The 24,618-nt window shown below is 31.7% G+C and overlaps 1 protein-coding gene across 1 annotated transcript in view; it reads left to right on the forward strand.

The window, feature by feature from the left end:
• LOC132725557 (golgin subfamily A member 6-like protein 22) overlaps window positions 1-19,289 on the forward strand; it is a 42,825-nt gene extending 23,536 nt beyond the window's left edge. Inside the window, exons 2-6 of the mRNA XM_060710693.1 lie at window positions 13,937-14,356; window positions 14,686-14,790; window positions 15,860-16,506; window positions 16,685-16,745; window positions 19,054-19,289. Of these exons, the coding sequence (XP_060566676.1) occupies window positions 13,937-14,356; window positions 14,686-14,790; window positions 15,860-16,506; window positions 16,685-16,745; window positions 19,054-19,289 (1,469 nt within the window). The remainder of the gene's footprint in view (window positions 1-13,936; window positions 14,357-14,685; window positions 14,791-15,859; window positions 16,507-16,684; window positions 16,746-19,053) is intronic.
• The last annotated feature ends 5,329 nt before the right edge of the window (window positions 19,290-24,618 follow it).

Below are 24,618 nucleotides of genomic sequence, written 5' to 3' on the forward strand. Positions count from 1 at the left end.
TCTTGTATACGACAAAGTAATATTGTCAAAAATGTATCAAGCTTAAAAGCAATTAAAAGACGATAAGTAAGAGTACCCTTAAAAGTACATTTTTCGTCTTCGTCGCAAATTACAAAATAGACGTAAAGAAATAAATATCTTCCGCAATTAAGCATAAAAGCCTTTTCAATATTATAACACTTGATTGGATCTAAAAGACTTCTTTATGTCTGACAGAAACAATCTTTGTTAACATCAGAGTGAGCAATATACAAAAGGATATATTTCGTGTGTGTGTGTAAGTTAAAACATTATTTCATCGAGTGAGCGTCGACAACATTATTCTCACCAGTTGCGTAGCAAAATAAAAACCTGTTTTTGAAGCAACGAAATGAAATAAAATTACATCTTACACAATAAGCAAACTATATTTCTTTCACTTTTACATTCTATGCTAGGTTGATATGTTTGTGAATTTTAAAATCTCTTTTTTTCACTGATTGCCTCATAATGCAATGACTATAAACCATTTAATTAAATATGTAATGAACTTAAGAAAGCGATGATGATACTATGTTAGTTCTTGAACGAAAATTTGCTTTGACAAATTACATAAATAATTAATTTTCAAAGACAATTTTATTATTAAATTTAACAATGGCTCAACTTTACCGTATTACGGGCGACGTACTATATTCATGAACATTAAGTGAAGGATTAAACATCATTTAATATGTATATTGGATTTGAATTGACGGACATTTATTACATTTAATTATTCACAATTTAACTATACGAAGACAAACTTAGGTAAGACACAAGTTTTATGTGTAAACATTCACAAGAGAAACACGAAATTAAAGCTGCATGCCTTCATGTGAACCATAATATTCAAGAAAATCAAACTTAAGAAAATTGTACTGATATATTAAGTAAAGTAATAAAGAAACGAGATGACAGTAATAATTTCCATGTTATATGCAATTAATGGCGTTAATAGAAATCAGAGGTATTGTAATGGTCGTGGAAAAGATTTCATGTTCAATCATAACGAAAGTGACCTGGACCGTCCAGGAATCGGACCCGAGTTGTCCGATTCACATTAAAACCCTCTACCTATTTAGCTTACTGGGTGATTGTCTATTTTGTTACTGATTTAATTCTTGGTATTTTACACTTTTAGCATTGTTATGCTTTAAACAGACATAATACTGTCTTAATTTACAGATTATTTGTAAACGTAACTAAATGTGAGGAAAAATGTCTCTCCCAATGAGAATGAATTATAATTTGTTAAATATAATAAATGAATGTATATTCAGAAAATGTTTTCAACTAGTTACAGCTAATGAAAAGTTTACAATAGAGTGGTATTTGAAACAAATAAATTTGTAGAGCTGTTTTTTATCAGTCAGTATGCTCTCATAGCTTATGTTGATGGTTATAGTGTTGTACTAGAGTACAGTTCTATTTCTCCAAGAGGACAAATCATGATCTTTCTAAACCTGTTCTGATCTTATCTATGGTGATTGTCATCTTTTCGTAGCAATAGGTATTATAAGCACATATTTTATGTTTTTGTATTCAGAAAAAAATGATTGATTGAAATAGACCGGAATGGTACGGTTCAGTCGTTAGAAAGATTTTCTTGTTTCAATAGTTTTCTTTGTATAGTTTGTTTTACACCGATGTGTAACGTGTGTTTGGTCCTTACTCTGCGGTCAATACACATAATCGGCTTTCTTGGTTATTATCCACTTTTCTGCAGTTGACCCGACTACTAATCCCATATGATTTCTGAATAAGCCGTGAGAATAAAACTGTAGCATTCTTTTTACATTTCTTTCCTTATCTATTTAGTAATAAAGGTAACTAATAACACATTTCTTGAGTATCTTAAAGAACAGATCATATTCCTATTTCTTAATTTTTATTTTCAAACGTTCAGTTGCTTTTTATATAATTAGTGTTTATTAAAAAACATCCGAACACTATGTCTTGAGATTAACATCCACTCATAATCTATAGCAATGTTGAGCTAAGTTATGAAATAACAATGACCTGCTACATTACTTTTAACTGTTCCTTTGTCATAATTCAACCTTGTCAAAGTTCATTTTATCTGTGTTAAATATTATTACAATTTATTTAAATTATAATGACTTTTCAGAATATAACTCGTAACTAAATTGCAACATTTTATAAACCAGATGTACAGAACGCTTAATTTACGTAAGCAACATATAGCAAACTTTTTAAGTTAAAAAAACTTTTGTTATGATAGATAAGATAATAACACAATATCAAACAATGGATAGCAAATTTATTTTCCATTATTCAATGATTAGATATAATTAAAAATGACAGAAATAACGCAATGTCCATTGGAACTCGCTAGACTCCATAGAAACAATTTGAACTTATGAATCCATACAATTTGTCGTCATTAAAAGCTATCTATTTAACTTAATTATGCTTAAATGTGTTTACAAGGCGTCTCTTCCTTTAAAGCGAAATACTGTCAGTAATTATATTGATTTCTTAATTTCTATTTCCATGTTTTGTATAGTTCCTATTAAGTATAAAATCGGATAAGTTGCAGAATATTTATAATTCTTTATAAAGTTTGTAACTAATTTCTATATTTTTGTCAAAACATAAATTTCATTTTATTTCTTTTCATTTTGTTCAATTAATATTTTAGTTTGAAAATATTGCAATTTTATTTAGCTCTAAGTATCCGTAACTCATCAGAAATGAAATAAATGTTTAAGATTTGAAAATGAAGTAAAAACTAAATAATCTCGATAGGGTTAATTATAATTTGCGATATAACGTGGAATGTAAGCATTATTATCATCAACAATAAAAAAAACCACAAACAAGAAAAATAGATGGATACTAAAAATGATGAAATAGAAAGTCATTTACTTTACAGTGTTTAAAATTATTGGAAATGTGTAGTTCGAATTTTGTCTTGGTTTTGATGATTTTGCGTTACTTATAGCTTTGAAAGATAAGATTTTTTCAATTTCCGTCCATTATCTCCACAAAAGTTGTTCATATTCATCTCAAATTTTATATATAAATATGTCATTAGAATACAATGGTCAAGGTTGAATTTGGTCATGGTTTGATGATAACTGACAGAGTTATCTCTCTTGAACTTCAGACATTTTTAGTTTCCGTGCATTGTGTCTCCAATAGTTGTACACATTCAAATCAAGTTTGGCACATAGAAACATCATAGGAATAAGCAATTCAGTTGAATTTGGTCGTGGGTCAATGATATCTCTTTTGAATGTGGTACATTTTGAAATTTTCAGTTTCAGCACTTATTCTTTTATGGAAATATATGTAGTCAATATTTTGGCTACGAACTTTCAATATGCAATTTACAAAAGGTTAACACTTAATAGTTTCAATGCCTTGAACTTTATATAAAAATGGTTTGTGTTAACATTGAATAGTTTTATATTCTAATATAAATAAAGTAAACTAGATAAATACAGAATCCCTGAAGAACGCCCAACACGACAAAACTGAAAATGTTGCAGGCTCGGTTTGATTGAGCCTGTTCATGGACGGTACTGGAAAGTGCAAGTTACCGTCCACGCCCCCTAGCACCGGCTTAAGCAGAATTCAACATTTAAACATGAAATAGTAAAATTTTGAATTTAGAAACATCCGCAGATGTGTTCATACGGCGGTTATCATGGAACCTTCAACGTGACACAGTAGTGCCATTCCATCAAAAGCGGCGTATGGTCCTCAAGTAATAAAAAGCGTGTGCCCTAAACGAGAAAACAATGGGCGGAACTTATTAATTTAAAAATGGAATTTTGAAAGGGGATCAGAGCTTATGAAGCCTGCATATCACAGATAAGACGTCAAAAGACAAATTTAAAAAGCAGGCGTCATATCCTAAGGGTGATTCAACATTATTCAAGTAGGAATATTGGAACCACCCAACTAGAAAATGCCGAAATGTTGAAACTAAAAATACCACAAAGACAAAAATAATGTCGTGCTGAACGATCCTCAAGGATCGAAAATATAACATCAATTAAATTAAATTACGGGGAGACTTTTGACAGCCGCCACACGGCACAAATAACACGGATTTGATCATAAACTAGATAAATACAGAATCCCTGAAGAACGCCCAACACGACAAAATTGAAAATGTTGCAGGCTCGGTTTGATTGAGCCTGTTCATGGACGGTAGTAAGTCTGAACAAAACTTTTTTAAGGTGTTATGTAATTATTTTTGCTTTTTGATACCATACTACACTAAAACATGAAAAAAGAGTAATAACGCAATAATGACTAAAATCTCGAACTACATAAGTCTCAATTTTTCACACGACGCCTGACTTGTGGTCAAAGTATAATATTAGTACAAATGACATAAAATAATAATAAATATTTTTTTTTTATGAATATGAAATATAACTTACATCAAAGCAAGAATATTTTTTATGAAAAGCCACAGCTCATCGGCATAACTCACTGGATCCTTGCGTATGAAGTACACATTATTTCCTAATTTAAACCTTTGATATATTAACTTGTGTTGTTTAAAGATTAAAGCTGAACATTATAAGCCAAGCGGGTGTTGCTAATTAGCTTTTTCAAAAAAAAATCGCTCAGGTTTTTTGAAATATCCATGATCTTAAAATACCTGTGTTCATTTTCTGTTTAGAAATGGTCACACTTATTTATCAAATATACATTTGTTACAACGTTTTTAAATAATTAGACCATATAAATGAAGCATTGTTGCGTTGATTCCGATTCCAATTTATTATACATATTTTGATTTAAAATATATGGTAGCATTTATTTTGATATTCCACATTGCTTATCATAAGAAAAACGGAAAATATCATTTCAAATGAAGCTTGTTAATATAAATAATAAGTGCATTTTCTTTGAAAGTGAAAAAGAAAGAAAAAGAAAAAAAAACATTTTATATCTTAACTTATTCTTGTGTACACATCATTAAAGCGGTTTGGTTTTTGTGAAAAATTTAAACTTTACAAAAATGAGTTTGACAAAATAATGGCAAGATCTTTCAAACCTTTAAAGCATTTTATGTGCAAAAGTTGGGCTAAATTTACTGTTTTAGCACAGTTTATTTAATGAAAAATTTTGAAAGAGCTATTTTGATTTTCCCGACACAATGTAGATATTCATGAATTTCTGTTTAGTACTGGGGTAGAAAAGAATAAATGTTGGCAAAGTCGTAATAACACCAATAATAGCAAATATGCGGTAAGGTAGACCATGTGTAATGGGCACTATAAGGAACTGAAAAAGTGAAAACATAGGACAGTTATATGTCTTAAAAGTCAGTCACCTGTATGCAAAATTTATTAAATTTACCTCGAGTTTTATGAGTTATGGATATATTTCTGAACTAATACTTTGCTATTAGAAGGGTTTTTTTCAGAAATGAGGAAACTCTAAGTAATCTATAATATCATCATTATGAAAAAATGTTTTCCTATTTGTCATTGTAAAGAAACTTATAAAAATATTCATGTAACAAGTTACATGAGCAAAATGATTGTTTCTATACAAAATGTTTTTCATATGTATAAAAATGATACCATACCACACACACTGTAAACACTGATTTGACCATTTCCCTATATTAAAAGCCGTTTTCAAAATATCCCTCACATTTAGCACAATGACGTGCCTACATTTTCTAAAAAGTATATTGGTTGATCATGCAAAATATAAAATACTTTTACCGTGTAGTTTTTATTTTATTAAATTTTGAAAATATCTGGTATCATATTCGCTATTAAATTTGGCATTATTGAGCAAATAAATACTTACAATAATTATATAATTAAAATCAAATACTTTTTTCTTCCATAAGGGATCTGAAAAATACACAGATAATGTTAAAAAGAAAAAAAAGCTGCCTTTTCAGGGGTTTGAACCCAAGCCCATCAATGTCAATGTAGTTGACAAGTGATACTAGCGTATTTAAAACTCTTCAAAGTGGAGATAATGCATTATCCATGGTTTACCTTCAACTGGTCTTTTATTAACATACCTGGATAAACATATCTGGAAAAAGGATAAAATGATACATTAGCAAATGAACACATTTTATGTCCTGTAACGTACATTATAATTCAGAAGATAACATTTGTATAACAAGTTAGAAAGTGAATCACCAGGGAATTCCATTTACATAATTATTTTGCAGATGACATAAATTTCTCTCAGGAAATCGGAGCAAAATAGATTTCGGTCACGCAAATAGATGTCCATTCTGTACATTGTACAGAAAAATGCACTTGTAGTAAGTTTGTTTTGTTTCAGAAAGCTCGTTTATTGAATCAGATTTTATCCAAACACCTGAGAAAACAATTAGAAATACATTGTACTGTTTCCCAGACGAGTGGGATTTTTGTAAATGTCAATTTTATTCAATAAATCTCATTTATTTGCGTAGGCCGATTCAACAAAAATGAACGTACATGTTCTAGAGATTGTCGTCATAGTTGTATTTCTCTCTAAGCTGAACAGTTGTCTTATCTAACACAGATATGTTATATGCTAGGATTGGGAAATGAGGAAATAGAACACTCCTTTTCTGCGTTCTGTAACGAAACAACAACAACATCAACAATTACAAAAAAGTAACAACAAGAAAACAACAACACCAAACCCCTACCAATATAAATTTATGGAGAAAGTGTTTCTATCGAGACAAAATAATTCCAATGATTGCTATACAATCCATAACCATCTTTACCGCTTCAAATGGCCGTAGCATGTCACTTTAACCTACTACTTGAATAATTTTTGTTTATCTATAAACATGATTCAAACAATTTATTCTCGGCATCCAATTTAAAAAAGAAGAAGTTAAAAGTAAAAATGAAGAAAATACGCTGCGGTTTATATTGATTTCTTCAAAGCTGCTGGATGCTGAATGCTTTTTAAATTACAAAATAATTACATATCTTTTCGGACATTTCCAAATAAAATTGACAATTTATTTGATAAATTTGACTGTAATCTTTTACTAGAAATGTTTACGACGTTTCGTCATTACCATGTTACAGTCTCTATCCACAAATATTAATGCATAAAAGATAAATTAAGAATTCTTAGAATATTTTGTACTCAAACAGATGCTTTCTTAATATGACACAAAACGAAGGAACTTGTTGACTAACCTCATATTTGTAAATTTATAATTCATACAGATACTAGCCAATAATTTATGTAAAATGCGTTTTGTATTTGATACGGTATTACGTATTATTTGACTAAAACATGTTCCAAAAGACTCTGAAACGGTCACAACTAAAATAATTTGAATCCATTTGTTAAGCAGTGATCGGTTTAACTCACTGGATCCTTGCCTACGAAGTATATATTTAGAGCAGCAACTTGCTTCGTAGCAGCTGGTAGGTGTACCAATGGGCTTGTAATTGATCTTAGGTCAAAATAATTTCTCATGTACAAACTGGATAAATCAAAGAAAACAGTAGGAAATTGTAAAAGAAATTGTAAAAGACAAAAATATAGGCTGAATTTCATTCACAATCTAGAAAGAAAAAAAAAGAAAGAAAGAAAAAAAAACCGCAAAATATTGATTAATGATTTGATGTCGTGTGTCATAACTTTCCTAAGTGTTTTTGTCCTGTATTTTTTCCAGCGTTTTTTTTTATCTGACTAATGCCGCGATGATAAAATATAAAATTGTTTTGTGATTGACCAAATAAATCACCCAATAGATTGAATTTTTTTCATTTCATTTGTTTACAAAGACAGAAACAGGTATTAAGCTGATTAAAAACGTAATGCAATAGATGTGATTGACAAACACAGACGTTTTACGGACAATTCTTTGCATACAAACAAGATGTAAATTTGCTTCTCTTCATTCTGTTAATAGTTCTTGGTTTTTGTCTAAAAATTCAAACGGTTTTAATGTAACAATTTTCAAGCAAAGATAATACTGCCTGTATGACAATACAAACAACATACGTCTGTTATAATGGTATGTTATTATTATTTTTAGATACCATACTAATTTAAACATGAAAAACGGTATTAACACATTAATGACTATAATCTCGAACTATAGTCTGTCCCATCAAATTTGAACATTCCATTTTTTATTTAATATAATAGTAAAATCATTTAAATTACTGTCATGTTAACCCGGACGTCAATATCTCTAGGCATGTTTTTCATTTTTTTCATAAAATCAGTAATATGGTCAAAATGTTAAAATTATATTTTTTCCCGTTGACTTACGTTGTAACCTGACGTGACGTCCATTTCAAAATGGCGGCGCCCATAAAGACGTCATTTAGGGTTCGTCTCACATTTAGCGTGAAATATACTCGGTAATTATAAAAAAATTATTATTCTTACTTACTTACTAATCAATAGCTAAATGTTATCATTAAAAAATGAAAAATGTCAACTAAGTTGCCAGTGTCAAAAAGGCAATTTTACTAGCAAACCATTATTTAAAATACATGTAATCAAAATCATTTGAAGTGAAAATATCAGTAAGCTTAATAAATTCTAACACACAAAGATTTAATTAATTACCATGATATACTGTCGTATTTTATATTTTTTAAGAAGAAAAGAACAATGAAGTGATTTGATTAGATAGCTTTTCAATCAAGCGCGTATCTAGAATACCGCAACGCGTCGTAGGGGAGCGGGAACACTAGCTAGAAGACTATAAAATGGTTCTTCGCTAATTAATGTTTAATTAACAATTCTGTAGTTGTCTGAATTCTGCCCATAAGTGTGTATCACGTCTATTCAAAAATAAATAAATTGACCAGGTTCGATGGGATACAAAAATATGTAACCCTTCTTATCTCGGGTGCGATGTTCGTGAGCTAAAACTTTCCGTATGTTTCAACTTTCACAAGAAATCGCCAACAAATACTATATTATCATGCAAATCTGACAAAAAATATAAAGAAAGAAAAACTGATTCACTTTACGTTCAGCATTGGTTTGCTTGTTACCACAGTGTCTACTTTAACTAACTCCGTCGCTAACGAGAGAACACAGACTCGCGTTCGAGGAAAATGTAAATTATAATAATAATATCATGCTTTCTATTTTAAGCAATCAAACGTAGGCCTATACACTTTAAGCTCGTAAATACAGATTTAATTTTCCGTCTCACAATTCAACAAAATGTCCAGAAATACCGGCAGTGATTTGATATTATTAACAGTAAGTTTGAATTGGAGTGTTCAATAAGCGTCAATAAGTGTTTTTTTGTAGACTACAAGTGTAACATATAATTACTTTGTTAATATGAAGGGTAGATCGAGTCAAAGAAAAACACCGAGTGACGTTCTCAATAATTTTAGCCTTCCTTAAATTTGAAAATATTCAGTGAAAAAACAAAAGATAATATGTAGGGAAATTATTTCTGAGAAATATATAAAATAGTTTAAAAACATAAATTCAAAACGAATGTTATATGTAATTAATGGAAGAAGTATTGTACTGTTGTAGACTCATGTCATTTTAAGTGTGTTTAAAATTATTTTTAAATACAAATGTATTATCAAAAGTTTTATATTATTAATATATGAATTGAAGGTGTAATTTTAACCGTTAAGTTGCAAAATCTGGGTATACAAAATATTTAAAATGCCATCAAGACAAATTTATCTCAACGCTTAAAATTATCTGTTTGAGGTTACATATGCCTAACCGCCCTCTGTCAATGCCGCAACTGGAATCATCCATAAAAATCGCGAGGCATTTTTGTTACGTCATATATTTCGTAAATTGTTGTTGACGTAATAAAGTTTTTTTCGTCAGGAATCCATAAGCATTGTGGTGTTGATAACTAAAATTGATGGGTCGTTCTTGAATTATGGATTTGGAACATGCTGAATTATGATGTGTTTCATTTACATATTTCATTTGCTAACCCAGATAACTCCACAAATTGAACAATGTTTTAATAATGAGACGGATTATCAGTTTAAAAAATCTGGATCATTAAACGTGTAGGAGTCATGTCATTCCAGGATTTTTGAAGTAAAAAAGTGGGATCTACGGAACTGGATAAAAACTGGCAATGAATCTTCAGAATTCGAATTTGTCGTGACGTTTATAAAGTTCATAGGGATAATATTCAGCTTAAAAGTAAGTGCAATTTCTAACGTACTTTAATATAAAGTCGTCGGGGTTATAAGGTCGTCAGACATTTTCTAGCCTCTTTCTTTCTCTACCACGTTGCCTAGTAGTTTACAGAGCGTGTTTATTTAAACGTTAAACATGTTTCCTAATTTATCTTGCCGTTTAAATGTTGTTTATTTAAAATGTCAGTTTTCACAGGGACCTTTTCCATGTGTTTTTTGCTAACGGGGCGACAGAAACATACTGTTGTAACACGGCTTTGGCGAAATGCCACTCTCGCGCATGGCAGCCATCTTGTCATTTACAAGATTGTGTGCGTTTAAAATAATCTTTATTAACAGATTTACCTCCCTTAGACCATTAAATCTGTTTTAAGACTTAAAAATCTTTCTTATTCCCGTTGACGACTTTCTATATAGACTGACGACATAATATACAAAAATTGCTTTATGATTTTTGAATCTTTATACTTTATTTATCTATTTCCATTTAGATCTCAGCCGCATATAAGGATCACTCTATTACCCATTACAAAGGATCGGTAGGTTTATTTATATGCCCAAGTTAGCTGGTTTACAATTTATCCAAAATCTTGCACAGTCTTAAGTTTAAATTATAAAAGTGAATGTTAATGAATAAACACTTCTACGAATCTAATGACTGCGTTTGTTTTTTTCTGTTTTATTGTTACATTAATAGTTAGTGATGTTTTCATATGTTGTCTGATGCGTTCTTGGTGCTACCCCTGTTACCTTGACTTTGTGTTACGGACGTTTTGTTCTTTGTTTTATAAATCACTGTTCCCTTTTTTACTCGGTTATGACAACACTTGCCATGTTCTCGTCACAAATGTATACATATTTAAAAAGTATACGGAAACAACAAATATTTTAACCGTCTCGAAACATTAACGTCTTATATATTTCCATGCAATAAAACTTCTAAAAGTGCGAATATCTTTACTGTATTGTCGAAGGTCTTTAAAGCTATTATTTGTATGTGCTTAATTACATATGTATGATTGCGATTTTAAGGCAGGCCAAATACAAAAAAATGCGTTGTTTTGATAACCCAAGCAATGCGTAAAAAAGTACCCTAGTTAAAAAAAGATGTACATGTTTAATTATATAGCCTTAATTCCATTTTGTTTAACTTATACCAAAGATACTTAGAAGAAAATTAGAAATGATACAAAACTTGAATGCAAAGTTTAAAGGTTAGGAGGTTCAAGTCACGTGACCTTATCGTGACGTCGTCGCCATTTTTTGAGAAATTATACCCAAGTTTAAACAGTAATATTTACCATAATTTTTGTTTATACATGAAATAAAACACATCTTTGGGAAGATAAATCAATATTTTATTGATTTATGTCATTATTTATACAAAATTACGGAAAAAATGTAACTTAAACTTTGTAAACTTCAACCCATGTCGCGGTAGTTAACACGCGTTGATATACGGCCGGGCAAGATTTTAGTCGATTTAAAACGGTATGGTGTTTGTTTTTACCGTTTGCTAGAGCGCGTAAATGATTCAGATTGTTGATTATCCAATGAAATTTGAGCTTACAAAATTCTCATTACTATGGTGCATGAACGCTGGAAATCGGCCGGAAAATAAAAAATTGACATGTAAATAAAGAAAAAAAAATGTTTTTTGGGTAAGTTTCGGTTTATTTAAAGATAACTTTCATAAATATTCATGTTTATCATACATTTTACTATTGAAAATGACCACTTACTAATAGAAGTAAGCCAATTTAACTCTAGCAAACGTGTATTTCCAGACCCACCCGCGAGGCTATTTTGGCAGCATACGCCGGTAGTAAAGTACCCCACCACCTTTAACGTTATGGTGTAATGTTGTTACCTATCTTCATTATCATGGCAGAGGCATTATTAGGTAAGAACTTTCAATTTATTTTTTATTAAATGATATCAATGTTTTATTTACATTGTTTGAACAATAATATTCAGAATCTGTAAGATTTAAAAAGCTAAATAGTTGAAGTTGAAGACATATAAATTTTACATGTTGATTATAATGATGTATAAATTGTAAATAATAAATAATGATGATGATTGATTCTAGTATTTTTAGCTCGACTTTTCTATGAAAAGGGGAGCTATCCTACTCGCCCCGGCGTCGGCGTCGGCGTCGGCGTTGGCGTCGGCGTTGGCGTCACACCTTGGTTAAGTTTTTCGTACCACCCCACTTTATTTCAGAAGTATTACAAGTATGGCTTTGAAACTTACCATACTTGTTCACCATCATAACCTCCATCTACAGACAAGAGTACATAACTCTGTCAAGGTTTTTGACAGAATTATGGCCCTTTTTTGACTTAGAAAGTGTATTGAGCTTGGTTAAGTTTTTTGTACCACCTCACTTTATTTCAAAACCATTGGAGGTATTGCTTTGAAACTGACCATACTTGTTTACCATCACGACCTTCATCAACAGACAAGAGGACATAACTCTGTCAAGGTTTTTGACAGAATTATGCCCCTTTTTGACTTAGAAAATACATTGAATATGGTAAAATCCACTTATTGCCTTAACCCTTTGAGATATTGCTTTGAAAACTTTTAATGCTATTTCACATCATTACCCCCCATCTGTACGCAAAGAGAAGGTAACTCTGTCAAGGATTTTTTTTTAAAAATTAAGGCCTTTTATCGACTTAGAATCTTGGTTAAGTTTTTAGTACCAGTCCACTTTTTGACTGAACTGTTTGAGATATTAATTTGAAAGTTGGAATACTTGTTTACCATCATGGTCCCAAAACATGGGCAGGAGAAGGTAATTCTGTTAAGGATTTTATTGAATTATGGCCCTTTTTGACTTAGAAACTCAGTTAAGATTTTCATTCTTGTTCCACTTGTTGACTTAACCATTTGAGATATTACTTTGGAAGTTGGAGTTCTTATGTGCCATCATGAGAACCTATCTGTAAGCAAGAGAAGATAACTCTGTGAAAATGTTTCTTGATTTGTACTTAGAAATTCCTAGTTAAAGTCTTGTGTGCCCTTAACTGTCAAAGTTTTGTTTTATAGGCAAGCACTAAAAAAGTCGAGCGCGCTGTCCTTCTGACAGCTCTTGTTATTTTATTAAACTTAAAGAATCATATAATGTTTAAAAGTAAATTAATCATATAATTGTGATAAAATACTGCAAATGTTGAAATTTTGTGGCATGATGCTTTGTGGTCCTTTCTCCTCTCTTTTTCAGGAACTTACTTGCTGCTGTGCGGCAAGTTCCCTTTTACCATGCTGCTGTGCGGCAAACAGTCAAAACTGCGGGTCAGTAAATATGTTTAATTTCTTAACAATTCTACATATGCTGCTGTGCAGCATTGTGGCCACAAATAACAAAAACATTTTTAAGATACTGTAGCACTTTTTACTTTTGTCCACATATGTAGGTTGTTCCAGTTCGGTGCCTCCAAGTAATGGTGACGTAATAAAAGTATGGGCAGATTCAGACACAGCAAGTACCTTAATACAGACTTTAAGTACAAAGTTCCCAAAGATCAAGTGGGAGAGTTGTGACAAATATGTTCTGAACACTAAAATCAATAGACTTAAGAAAAAGCAGACTTTGCTCAAACAAAACCACAAAATGAAGCAACTTGATGCTTTTTTAAATACAACTTTTGAATTGCCCCTAAAATCAAACATTAATGAAGATGAAGACAGGGAAAATGTATCGTCACATAACATTGTTAAAATTAAAAGTAAATTTTCAGAAATTCAAAAAAAAACTGTACAAATTGTTTCAGAAAATAGATCACTTAAACGTGACATTGGTGGCATTGAAATTGAAAATGAAATTTTGGTTAATCAGGTTCAGCATTCTGAAAGAAAAATAGAAATTTTGCAAAACCTACTTGAAATAGCCAATGATAAATATAAAGATGTATGCACATATAAACAAGAAAGTTATAAATTGAAAGAGGAACTTCAGGAGTGGGAAGACAAGTATGATTCTTTGTCATCAGAATATGAAAAAACAGTAGAAGACTTATATGATAAAAAACAAAAGTTACAAAAGCAATCCACTAGAAATTTGAATAAAAAACTGAAAAGAAGAGATAACACAATAGAAGAAAAGGGCAAAATAATAGCAGAGAAAGAGAGAGAGTTGGGGGAGAAAGAAAGGGAGATTGAAAGTGTGAGAGAAGAGAATGAAATGATAGCATGTAAGGTTACAGATTTGCAGAGAGAGAGAAAAAATTTGTTACAAAAAGTTTGTAGGTTAAAAAAGAAACCAAATTGTTACACTGATGTTTTTGAAAGTAATCTTTTACAGATAGAAACATTAAAATTACAAGTATCAGAAAAAGACCAACAAATCCGTGACCTTGAGCAAATAAATACATTGCTCACTGAGCCATTTATAGACACATTTTAATGATGGTAAAATTTTCAAATGAGTTGCGGGAAACCGTAATGACCTTAGTCACTGAATGTGGGGTAAGTCAAAAAAAGGTAAATGAGGTTATGTCAGTTGTTGTTCAAAAACTAACAGGTAAGACACTTTCCAGATTACCAAGCACTGGGGTGAAAAGTAGACTTTTATTGGAAGCGAAAAGGGTAGCTAACCAACAGGTTGCAAAAGAATTGCTTAGTACAGGTAAAACTTTTACTTTACATCAAGATGGTACCTCAAAGTTTCATAGGCATTTTCAATCATTTCAATTTACAAGTAATACTGGTTTACAATTTTCAGCAGGAACTTATTGAGGTTGGGTCTGCTGATGCAACATCTTTATTTGAAACCTTTAAAGATTTGATTTCAGATTTAGCTGAATCAATTAAGTGTGAAGACAAAAGAAAAAATATTGCTAAGATTGCTGCTTCAATTATAAGCACTTATGTCGGACCAAGGTTCTGTTAACCCTGTATTTAATGAGAAAATTTAAAGTATTTAGGGAAGACCTATTGCCACTTGTATTTTCAGGTTGGGATCAATTTAGCCTTGAGGAGAAAAACATGAACTAGGTAAACTCTTTTCATTCTTTTGTAAAATGCATCATTTTTTTAAACAATCGCCACTGAGACTGATAAATGCCGTACACAGTTTGAAAGAACAATAGTGTCTTGAGGGTAAGAAATCCCTATGCTTTTTCTTACAATGAAAGTGGTATTTCCCGATTAATTCGGACAGTAAGCAAGGCTTTTTCAGTCATGGATGGAAAAATCTGGTGTGGGAGGACATTTTGCTACATACTTAGCTGATAAAGATGTAAAAGAACCAGATAATTACCTTTAGAGGCACCGCTTTAACCACTTGTACCATGCTGCTGCCGTAACTTATCACCATTTAAATGATAAGCAGCACTTTCTCCAAATTGTGTCAGAACAAATGAAGTTCAAAAAGCAATATCTTTTAGACAGTGAGCCAGTTAAAAAGCATGTACAGAGCCTGGACTTATAAATAAAGTTAACGGTCCACTTCTGGAAGACTTATAAGACTGTCCCAAAATCTCTGGCCACTGAACACACATCTCACACTAAAAATTCATAGAAACCTGGTCCAAGGCCTCTCCAATTCTTGCAGTAAATGTGTCAGGAAACATTCAAAATTAAAAAAAAAAGAGCCAGTGTCTAGAAATCTCTATAACACCATCTGAGGATCCATGTGAAAGCCTACACACAGATGGCATTAGAGCTATGTTTTGCAGGTATGTTGTTAATTTTAGAACGCCAGGCAAAAGACCAGCTACCTGGTGGAAGATATTGGAATTTAAATGAACAAGTTTGTTCAAGGTTGTCTGCGGTACCTACCACAAATACTGTGTCTGAGCGTGACTTTGCCCAACTTGACATGTTAATGAGGTCCAAACCTTCAGCTGCTGTGACAACATTTGAAGCCATTATAATGTGGTCAAACAATAAAACATCAGACTGGTTAAATTCTTTGTCACCAGAAGAACATGCACAGGTAATAAACGAAGCTAGGGTAAGTACACCAGAATTTCAAAAATCAATTAAAGAAAAGCAACAGTTATTATACCAGAAAAAGTTAGAAGTTTTAAAGAAAAAGCAGGAAAAAAAGGTAAAACAAGAGGAGAAACAACATTCAAACAAAGTAAGGTTGACACAAAAAATAACTGAAATTGGTGGTCTGTGGACTAGTTTAGAAGACTTAGAAAAGTTCAAAACTGGCAAAGATAAAGGTAAATTTAAAGAAGCAATTCTTACCCAGTTGCAATTTAGAAGAGTAGTTTTAAACAGCAAAGGCCAAAAAAATCTCTTTCAGCAACAACACAAAGGGCAGCAATACACATTAGAACAACAAGAAGACAACCTTAAACAGGTAATCATTCTAAATTTGGATGAAGAAGCTGTAAGTCAGCCGGACTTAAAACTAATATATAGGGCAGTTGATGATGTACAAACATGAATTGAGCACAGTGAAATTAAGCCTGCACAAAAAAATAGAGGAAAACCGTCAAAAAATTATTATTTATCAACAAAAAGAGTTTTTTGCCCATGTTCCATGAAAACACCACATACACTTATAGGTAAGAAATTTAAACACAAATGTAGAGACCCCAGAATCTGGCGTAGTGGAATGGTATCAGGGTATTGTAAAAGATATAAAAAAGCAAAATGTGGATATTTCAAAAACTGAGTATTTTGTAAAATATGATGATGACGATGATTTATGGTTTTTCCCTTTACTCAAAGACATGGAAAAAGGAGATTTAATTCTAATGTAATCAATTTAATCAAGTTTTTCCAATCTGAATGAAAGACATAGTGATCTTGGTTAATATGTAGAGTACTTTATCACATAAAATGTGAAGCAGGAGTGTGACTGTAATAGAGTCATTTAATAAGAACGATATTACACTAGTGTGATAACACTTTGATGTGACATCATTTGCGCTATATATATAAATATAGTGGTTAAGTGCGCTAATGTTAGCGTTTACACTATAGGTGCATCAATGAAAAATGACACTTTTTAACAGTTAACCTTCCTTACTTTTTTAATATATATGATAATAGAATATCATATTTGTGAAGTATTCAACACTAAATTTATTAAACTCATTGAATAAAACAGCCAGATGCTTGCATAATATGATTGTATTCAACTCGTTCAATGAATTTAGTAATGTATTAAACCTACACTCATTCAATATCCTCTATGTATATATTTTTTTTCCTTTAATATTTTTGTTGTCAAGTCATAAATAAATATTCAGAATGTGTTAAATGGCTCAGTGAGTACATGTACTTCATATAGGTATACATGTCTATAATGCAACAAAAGTTATTCAAATAGATTTTCTTTATTCAAAATAATGGTCTGATACATTTTCAGATTTGTTTATATTTATATGCATATATGATCTTACCAATCTGTTGCCTTAGTAATTCAATAAAAGTTAGATTACACAATCATTAAGAAAAAATACTTGTAAAAACATCAGTTATGTATATACTATATATGTATTTATTGTTTTCTTTCTTTATTTTATAGAATAGACAGTTGCTGTTATCATAAAAGTATCACTGAACCAATATGGAATCCAGATGTTGTTGCAATCAATTCCATTGTTGACCTATGTTTTTAGTGTCTGTGTTTTTTTTATAACAGTTGCTTTGGTAACCATAAACATGTTTTTGTTTTAAACTAAAAAAATGTGATTTTGACAGCAATGACATCATAAAACTTTAATAGAAATTTCAATGACGAAAACATTATATGCAGTCGGTTTTTAATGTAAAAATTATGTTTTTGTCATTTGTTTTGCCTATTTGTATTAAAGAATATGTGTAGTTGCTAGCCTATAGTAACAAAAAACAACAACAAATGTTATGCATACAAATACCATTGTTGAATCAATAAAGATATTGATAATATCTATCAAAGTAGAATATTTTATCAACAAAATGCATTTTTCTATTTTGTATTCACTGTTTTTTCACTTATTTGCCTTTGTGTATTAAAATATATATGGTTGCTATGGTAACAAAATATATGTTATTTACACAATTAACATTGTTGTATTGATTAAGATGTTTTTAAATGTCAATCAAAAATAGATTATTTGATCAAGAAAAGGCAGATTTTCAAGTATTTATTCACTATTTTTCACTTATTACCAATGTGTATTAAGATATGTGGTTGCCATGGTAACAAAAAAATTTCATTTGTTTCTTACAAAATCATCATTGTTGAAAGAATATATAAATATTTATCAAAAGTAATGGCACATTTGATAATGAAAGGCAAATTTTTAGTTTGTTTTCACTATTTTTTCACTTTTTTGTATTAAAAAAATATTTGGTTGCTATGGTAACCAATGACACATTTTTATTGAAATATTGAGAGTTATATTGCTATTTATGTTGAGAATCTGAAAACAAAACAAATAGAAATAATTGTTTCACTAATAAAAAAACAACAGAATATCAATTTTCACTTTATTGTTAGTTTTTCTTGTTTGTATATTCAATAATTCACCAATGTCGGCCATTTTGAATTCAATATGGCCGCCAGACAAATAAATGATGGGGCGACATAATTCAGAAAATTGCCAATACATCAAAGTTTCATAAAATGTATACTTATAGGGGGTTTACATCACTCTTTTTAAAGATCCATACAAAATTACAAGTTATTAATCTTTATGGAGTGCTGATTTTGGTGCCTTTTCTGTATATACAATGTTATATAACAGTGAACCTCAAAAAGTGACGAAATCGCAAACATAAAAATTGCCATAACTTTAGAACCCCATGTGATATCTTAAAGATCTATACCTTATTTTAAAGCTTATGGCATCACCTTTAAATTAGAAACTGTTTTGGAACCATTTAAACATATATAAAAATGTGCATGAACCTCCTATAAAGGTACATCATGTATAAATTTCAGAAATGACCAGTAAAAAGGGCAGACCGGAAAAACTTAAAAACTGCTGTGAAGAAAACATGACACATGCGTTTAACGCTGTTAAAGCAGGGACGATGAGTATTTCAGCAGCGTCCAGGGCATATAATGTCCCAAGAATGACTCTTTCAGATAGGGTAAATGGAAAAGTACAATTAGAAGCTAAAATGGGAGTCAAACCTGCATTAACGAGGAAGAAACTTCGTTATTACATTATATAGAATATATGACAAATCGCGGGTTTCCCATGACCATTCAACAAATTTTAGGGTTTGCTTGATGTATTGCCGAAGAAAAGGTAAAAGCGAAGTCTTAAGTAAAAACGGCCCTTCCCGTATTTGGTGGAAAGGTTTTAAAGAGAGAAATCCGGGGCTTGGCACTAGAATCCCTGATCCATTGGACAGAGGTCGCGCAACTAAATCAAATGTTGAGGCGTTACAGGAGTACTTCTCCTTGCTTAAAGATACACTTGAAAATAGTGGTCTCATGTCAAAGCCCCAATGTATTTACAATTGTGATGAGGCGGCCCTGTTTCTTAATAAGTCGGCAGGACAGAAAGTAATTGTTCCGGTCCGAAATAAACATGCACATTCTTTGTCTGTCGCCACCAATGAGCATATAACGGTCGACTGCTGTGTAAACACTGCAGGGGCAGCAATACCGCCTATGATAATATTTAGCAAGAGCTTGCCTGGTGGGCCTCATCACCGTCAAGGGCCAATAAATGCCAGTTACACGTTCGCCGAGACCAAAGACTCTATAAACAGTGGTTTGAGAAAACGTTCATCCCCCATGTGGTTAAAGACCGCCCGCTGCTTCTTATTCAAGATGGCGCAACTTGTCATATGAGTGGCCCGCTTATTCGATCTGTTTCTCTGTATATATGTTTTTGCATGGGCCGGAGGCCTTAAAGCGAATAAAGTATTTGTATTGTATTGTATTGTATTGTATTATTCGATCTGCCATTGCAAACGACGTCATTATGCTTTTCCTTCCGTCCAAAACTACCCACATTACCCAACCACTGGACGTTGCTGTATTTCGTAAGATGAAAATTGAAACCTCTAAACTCATGAACTCTGCAAAAATGATTAAATCGGACTTATGGGTCGCTAAGAAAATGTCGGTGCCATGCTTAAACTTATATTTGAAGCTAGTTTTACAATGTATCACAGAGGGCTTTCGTAAATGTGGCATTTATCCCTTCAACCCAAATGCTATTGATAAATCCTTTCTTCTGAGATCAAGCGCAGAAACTGACATAGAAGCCATTGACCCATCAGCTAAATTCTATCCTGAGCATGATAGTTTCGGTAGTTTACCACCTGCTTCATGTGCTCATACTTCACCTGGTCCCTCACTAGAAAATAATGGGACTCTTATACCTGAGGAATCGTGTGTTTTGCCGGCCCAGACTTCGCATTTTCTCCCTCTGCAGCAAGCATCAAATGAAGTTGATTTTGATGGGAATAAGTACATTGCGTCAGCCATTGACCTAAGTATGGTGTCCGAAAACAATTACGCATCCGGTACATCAACAGATGAGTATATGCTACCGATTTTCCCAGAACTGAGTTTCACTGTTGACGACGAAGGTATACTTCACAACGCCGAATCAATGTCTATTGCAGATAAGGCTGTCTTTGTGCAGGAATGTCCGCCAGAATTAGCCCTTTCTGCAGTTGAGTTAAGCTTGACACCCAAGAAGAAAAAGAAATATAACGAAGCCTTTCAGCTTGGCATTGATCTGCCAAATGACAAAGTATTTCACACTTAAAAATCCCTGAAAACCGAAACTCCGATAGAAAAAAATCATTGGCTACCAGCACATCTTTCCCTCTTCCTAGCATAAAAGGGCACTGTCCAGACTTCAAAAGCGACTCCATTCAAAGATATTACTGATTCCGCTCCAATCCATCCTTTAGTGCGTGCCGGATTAATATCACCAGATCTTGTTGACATTCTTGTCGTCCCTAAGACTAGCACTCCTATATCAAAAACAAGGATAAACAAGAAAACTTCAAAAGCTAGGGTGTTAACAAGCACTGAAGTTCAACAGGAAGTAGAGGCGCAAGAAAAAAGGCGGGAAGAAGAAGAGAAGGCGAAGCAGCAAAGAAAGCTCGATAGAGTAAAACGAAAAATGGAGAAAGAGGCTGCTGATGCAAAACGTAAGGAAGAAATGAAAATAAAGAAAGAACTGAGAGAAAAAACAAAAGCTGAAAAAGAATGTATGAAAAATGAACGCAAAATTAAAAAAACAGGCAAAAATCGAACTGAAAACTAATGAAACCATTCCAGACGAATAGATTTGCTTCGTTATTGTTCACATTTTTTAAAGAATTGTAATTGTTTTATCTTCAGGTCAAAATGATGAAACGCTTAGTCGTTCGAAATGTCATGGTGGTAGGCATGCATCACTACAGAGAAAAGCAGTTAAGCGTTGGATCATATTACAGAATTGAAATTAAACCAAATAATCCATATGACGAGACTGCAGTCGCTGTGTATGATGGCAATATTAAAGTTGCCAATCTCAAACGGGATTGTGCTAAGGCTTTGTTTTGTTTAATGCAGGAAAACAGGGCAACTTCTAAGTACTTTCTTAAGCCGCTTGAAGTAAGGAGTAGACGGACGGGCCCTGAGCAGTTAAGTGTCGTTGCATTTCAATGTCCAGAAGAGTTCATCAGGGAACTTACCAATAAGGCTGAAAATCATCCATGTATTCATGTTATCAGTATGAACCTTAAGTCACAAAAATAAATACGAAATATCTGCATATAGTAAATACGCAAATTTATCTATAAGTACTCCGTGCATTTATTTGTGCATTTATTTCCGTTAAAATGTTTGTAATAGCTTGTTTTTTTCTGATGCATGTTACCATCATGGTTTTTTCATTGTCATTTACTGTTAAAGCTTTAAAGCTGTTGTGTCTTTAAGTTTCTTTAATCGCGTTCAAGTCTGTATTTCAACTTAAGTACAAATGTTCGTACAAATTTTCTTTTTAACAGACATAATTACATGTGCATTGTACTTGCTGTATGTTATCATGTTTATTTTCAATAGTTTCTCAAGAATGTTAGTAATCTAGCATGTAAAACTAATTATGTTCTTGTTATAATTGGTATAGGCCTACATGTAGTTTAATCAAAACTGGCATTTTTTAAAAAACAAATTGTATGACGACTTTATATTCATCTGACGACTTTGTATGATTATCATTGACGACCTTAAATAAAGGTGTATGTATAGTCGTCAGGTGTCCTCCTTTGCTATTTATAATCACTTCTTCGGACTATCTCTGAAGTTTTCGATACAAGTTATGGGTTTTATACAAGAAAATGTCTCTTGAGGGGTTTACAGATGAATAATCACGAATCCGGGGATGTACGTAGCTTACGGAATCGGCTGAACGCGCTGAACTGACGACTTTATATTAAAGTACGTTAGATCTACTCCAGTCCATGTGACTCGGTTTTCTTGTTGCTTATTTTTCATTTTTTAAAGTTTTCCATCATGCATTGCAACTAAACTGTTACATCTTGTAGATCCAGCTTTGTAATAATAATCATGAAACGACCCCGAGAACCTCATGTATATTTTAGAAACATGACACGTGCTTTCTCCCGTTGATCTTCAAATGAAGAGTACTTCGGCAATGGCTACGGAAAATAAACAACAGAGATTTACCATAGAGAAATCAAAATTTGCTTTCACAAGAAAAGTAGACACTTTAGAGTAAAATCCTGAAAAATCTCGAGGGTGACTTTTTTTTTAGTTTACAAATTTTTTTTAATTTTTATTCAACGTCGTTTTGTTAATTCATACCAGGCAAAAGTTCATTTCAATTTTTAATGGGACAGACTATAATTATAATATGGTAAACAAGATCAACAAGGAAAGGTGGCGTTCAATGAACCTTAACGGAGCCGTAAAACGTCTGACTGGCGGGTCAAATTTGTTTTTTTTTTTGTAAAAAAACGCATTAAATAAAATCATAAAAATTTGTTTGCATTTTTCGTGAATATGAAATATAACTCAATGCAAGAATATCTTTATTAAAAGCCACAGATGCATTCTTAATGTCAAATTGTGTTGACTTTAAAGATAAAATTATAAGTTAAGCTGGTGTTGTTTTTTTTTATATTTGAAAAAAAAAAGATCGCTGATGTTTTTGAAATATCCATAATATCTTAAAATATCTTGGAACTTATTGTCCGTTTTCTGTTTAGTAATGTTCACGCCTAATATCAAATATACATTTGTTTCAACTGTTCTTTAAGAAAACATAAATGCTATTGATATAGATTAGTTCAACAGGCACACATTTAATCTTTAAAACAGAATTTTAATTGTGAATTATATCTAATTGTTTGGACATTGTTTGAACATAGTACAATGTATATTAATACAACGTTTTTAAATAATTATACCATATAAATAAAGCACTGTTGCGTTGATTTCCGATTTCAATATATAATACATATTTTGATGTTAAATATAATGTAAGTATTTATTTTAATTTTCAAAATATAAAAAGGAAAACCGAAAGAGTTCGTTACATTTATGTTATAAGAATTATTTCTCCTAAACATCATAATGAAACTTTGTTTAGCGTCATAAGGAAGCTTTCAAATGTAAACAATAATTGCGTTTTCTTCCGAAGCGAATAAGAAAATTTATATCTAATTTTTTCTTGTGTATACATCTTTAAAGCGGCACGGCTCCAGATAGGCAAATATTTACATGTAAACATTCAAACATAACAAAAATGTATTTCACAGGATTTTTTTAAACTAAATCATAATTTACAAGCCTTTAATCATTTAATGTATTTATGCAAAATTAGGCTAAATTGACTGTTTTATCAATGCATTTAAACGAACTATTTTGATTTCCCCTATACAATTAAGGTATTAATACGTGTCTGTTTAGTTATGGAGTAGTTGTGATAAAATGTTCGCAAAAATCTTAATATAACCAAACCATCGCAAAGTGTTTATATGTCAAATATGCGTTAAATTGGTCTATTATTTAAGTACCTAGCTTAAAATCTGCGGAAAAGGGATAAATTGATAACTAACCAAAATCCTGTAACGTACATTATAATTCAGAAGATAACATTAGTGTAATGTTTAAGAAAGTGAATCTCCAGGGAAATCCATTTTCATAATTATTTTGCAGCGGACATTAGTTTTTCCTCAGGAAATCGGAGCTAAACATATTTCGGTCACGCAAATAGGTGTCCATTCTGTTTATTAAACAGATAAAATGTACTTATAGTTATTTTGTTTGTTTCATTGAATCAGATTTTATCCATACACCTGAGAAAATTATCTGTTTCCAAGACGACTGTGCTTTTTGTAAATGTCAATTTTATACAATAAATCTGATTAATTGCGTAGGCCGATCCAACAAAAATAAACGTACACGTTCTAGAGCTCATTGTTTTTTTCTCCCAGCTGAACAGTTGTCTTGTCTAACACATGTATGTAATTTGTTAAAATTGGATAATGAGGAAATAGAATACTCCTATTCTGCGTTTTAAAG

Source organism: Ruditapes philippinarum, unplaced genomic scaffold, assembly GCF_026571515.1.
Source record: "Ruditapes philippinarum isolate M1 unplaced genomic scaffold, ASM2657151v2 ctg1354_1_1_1_1, whole genome shotgun sequence".
Lineage (NCBI taxonomy): Eukaryota > Metazoa > Mollusca > Bivalvia > Venerida > Veneridae > Ruditapes > Ruditapes philippinarum.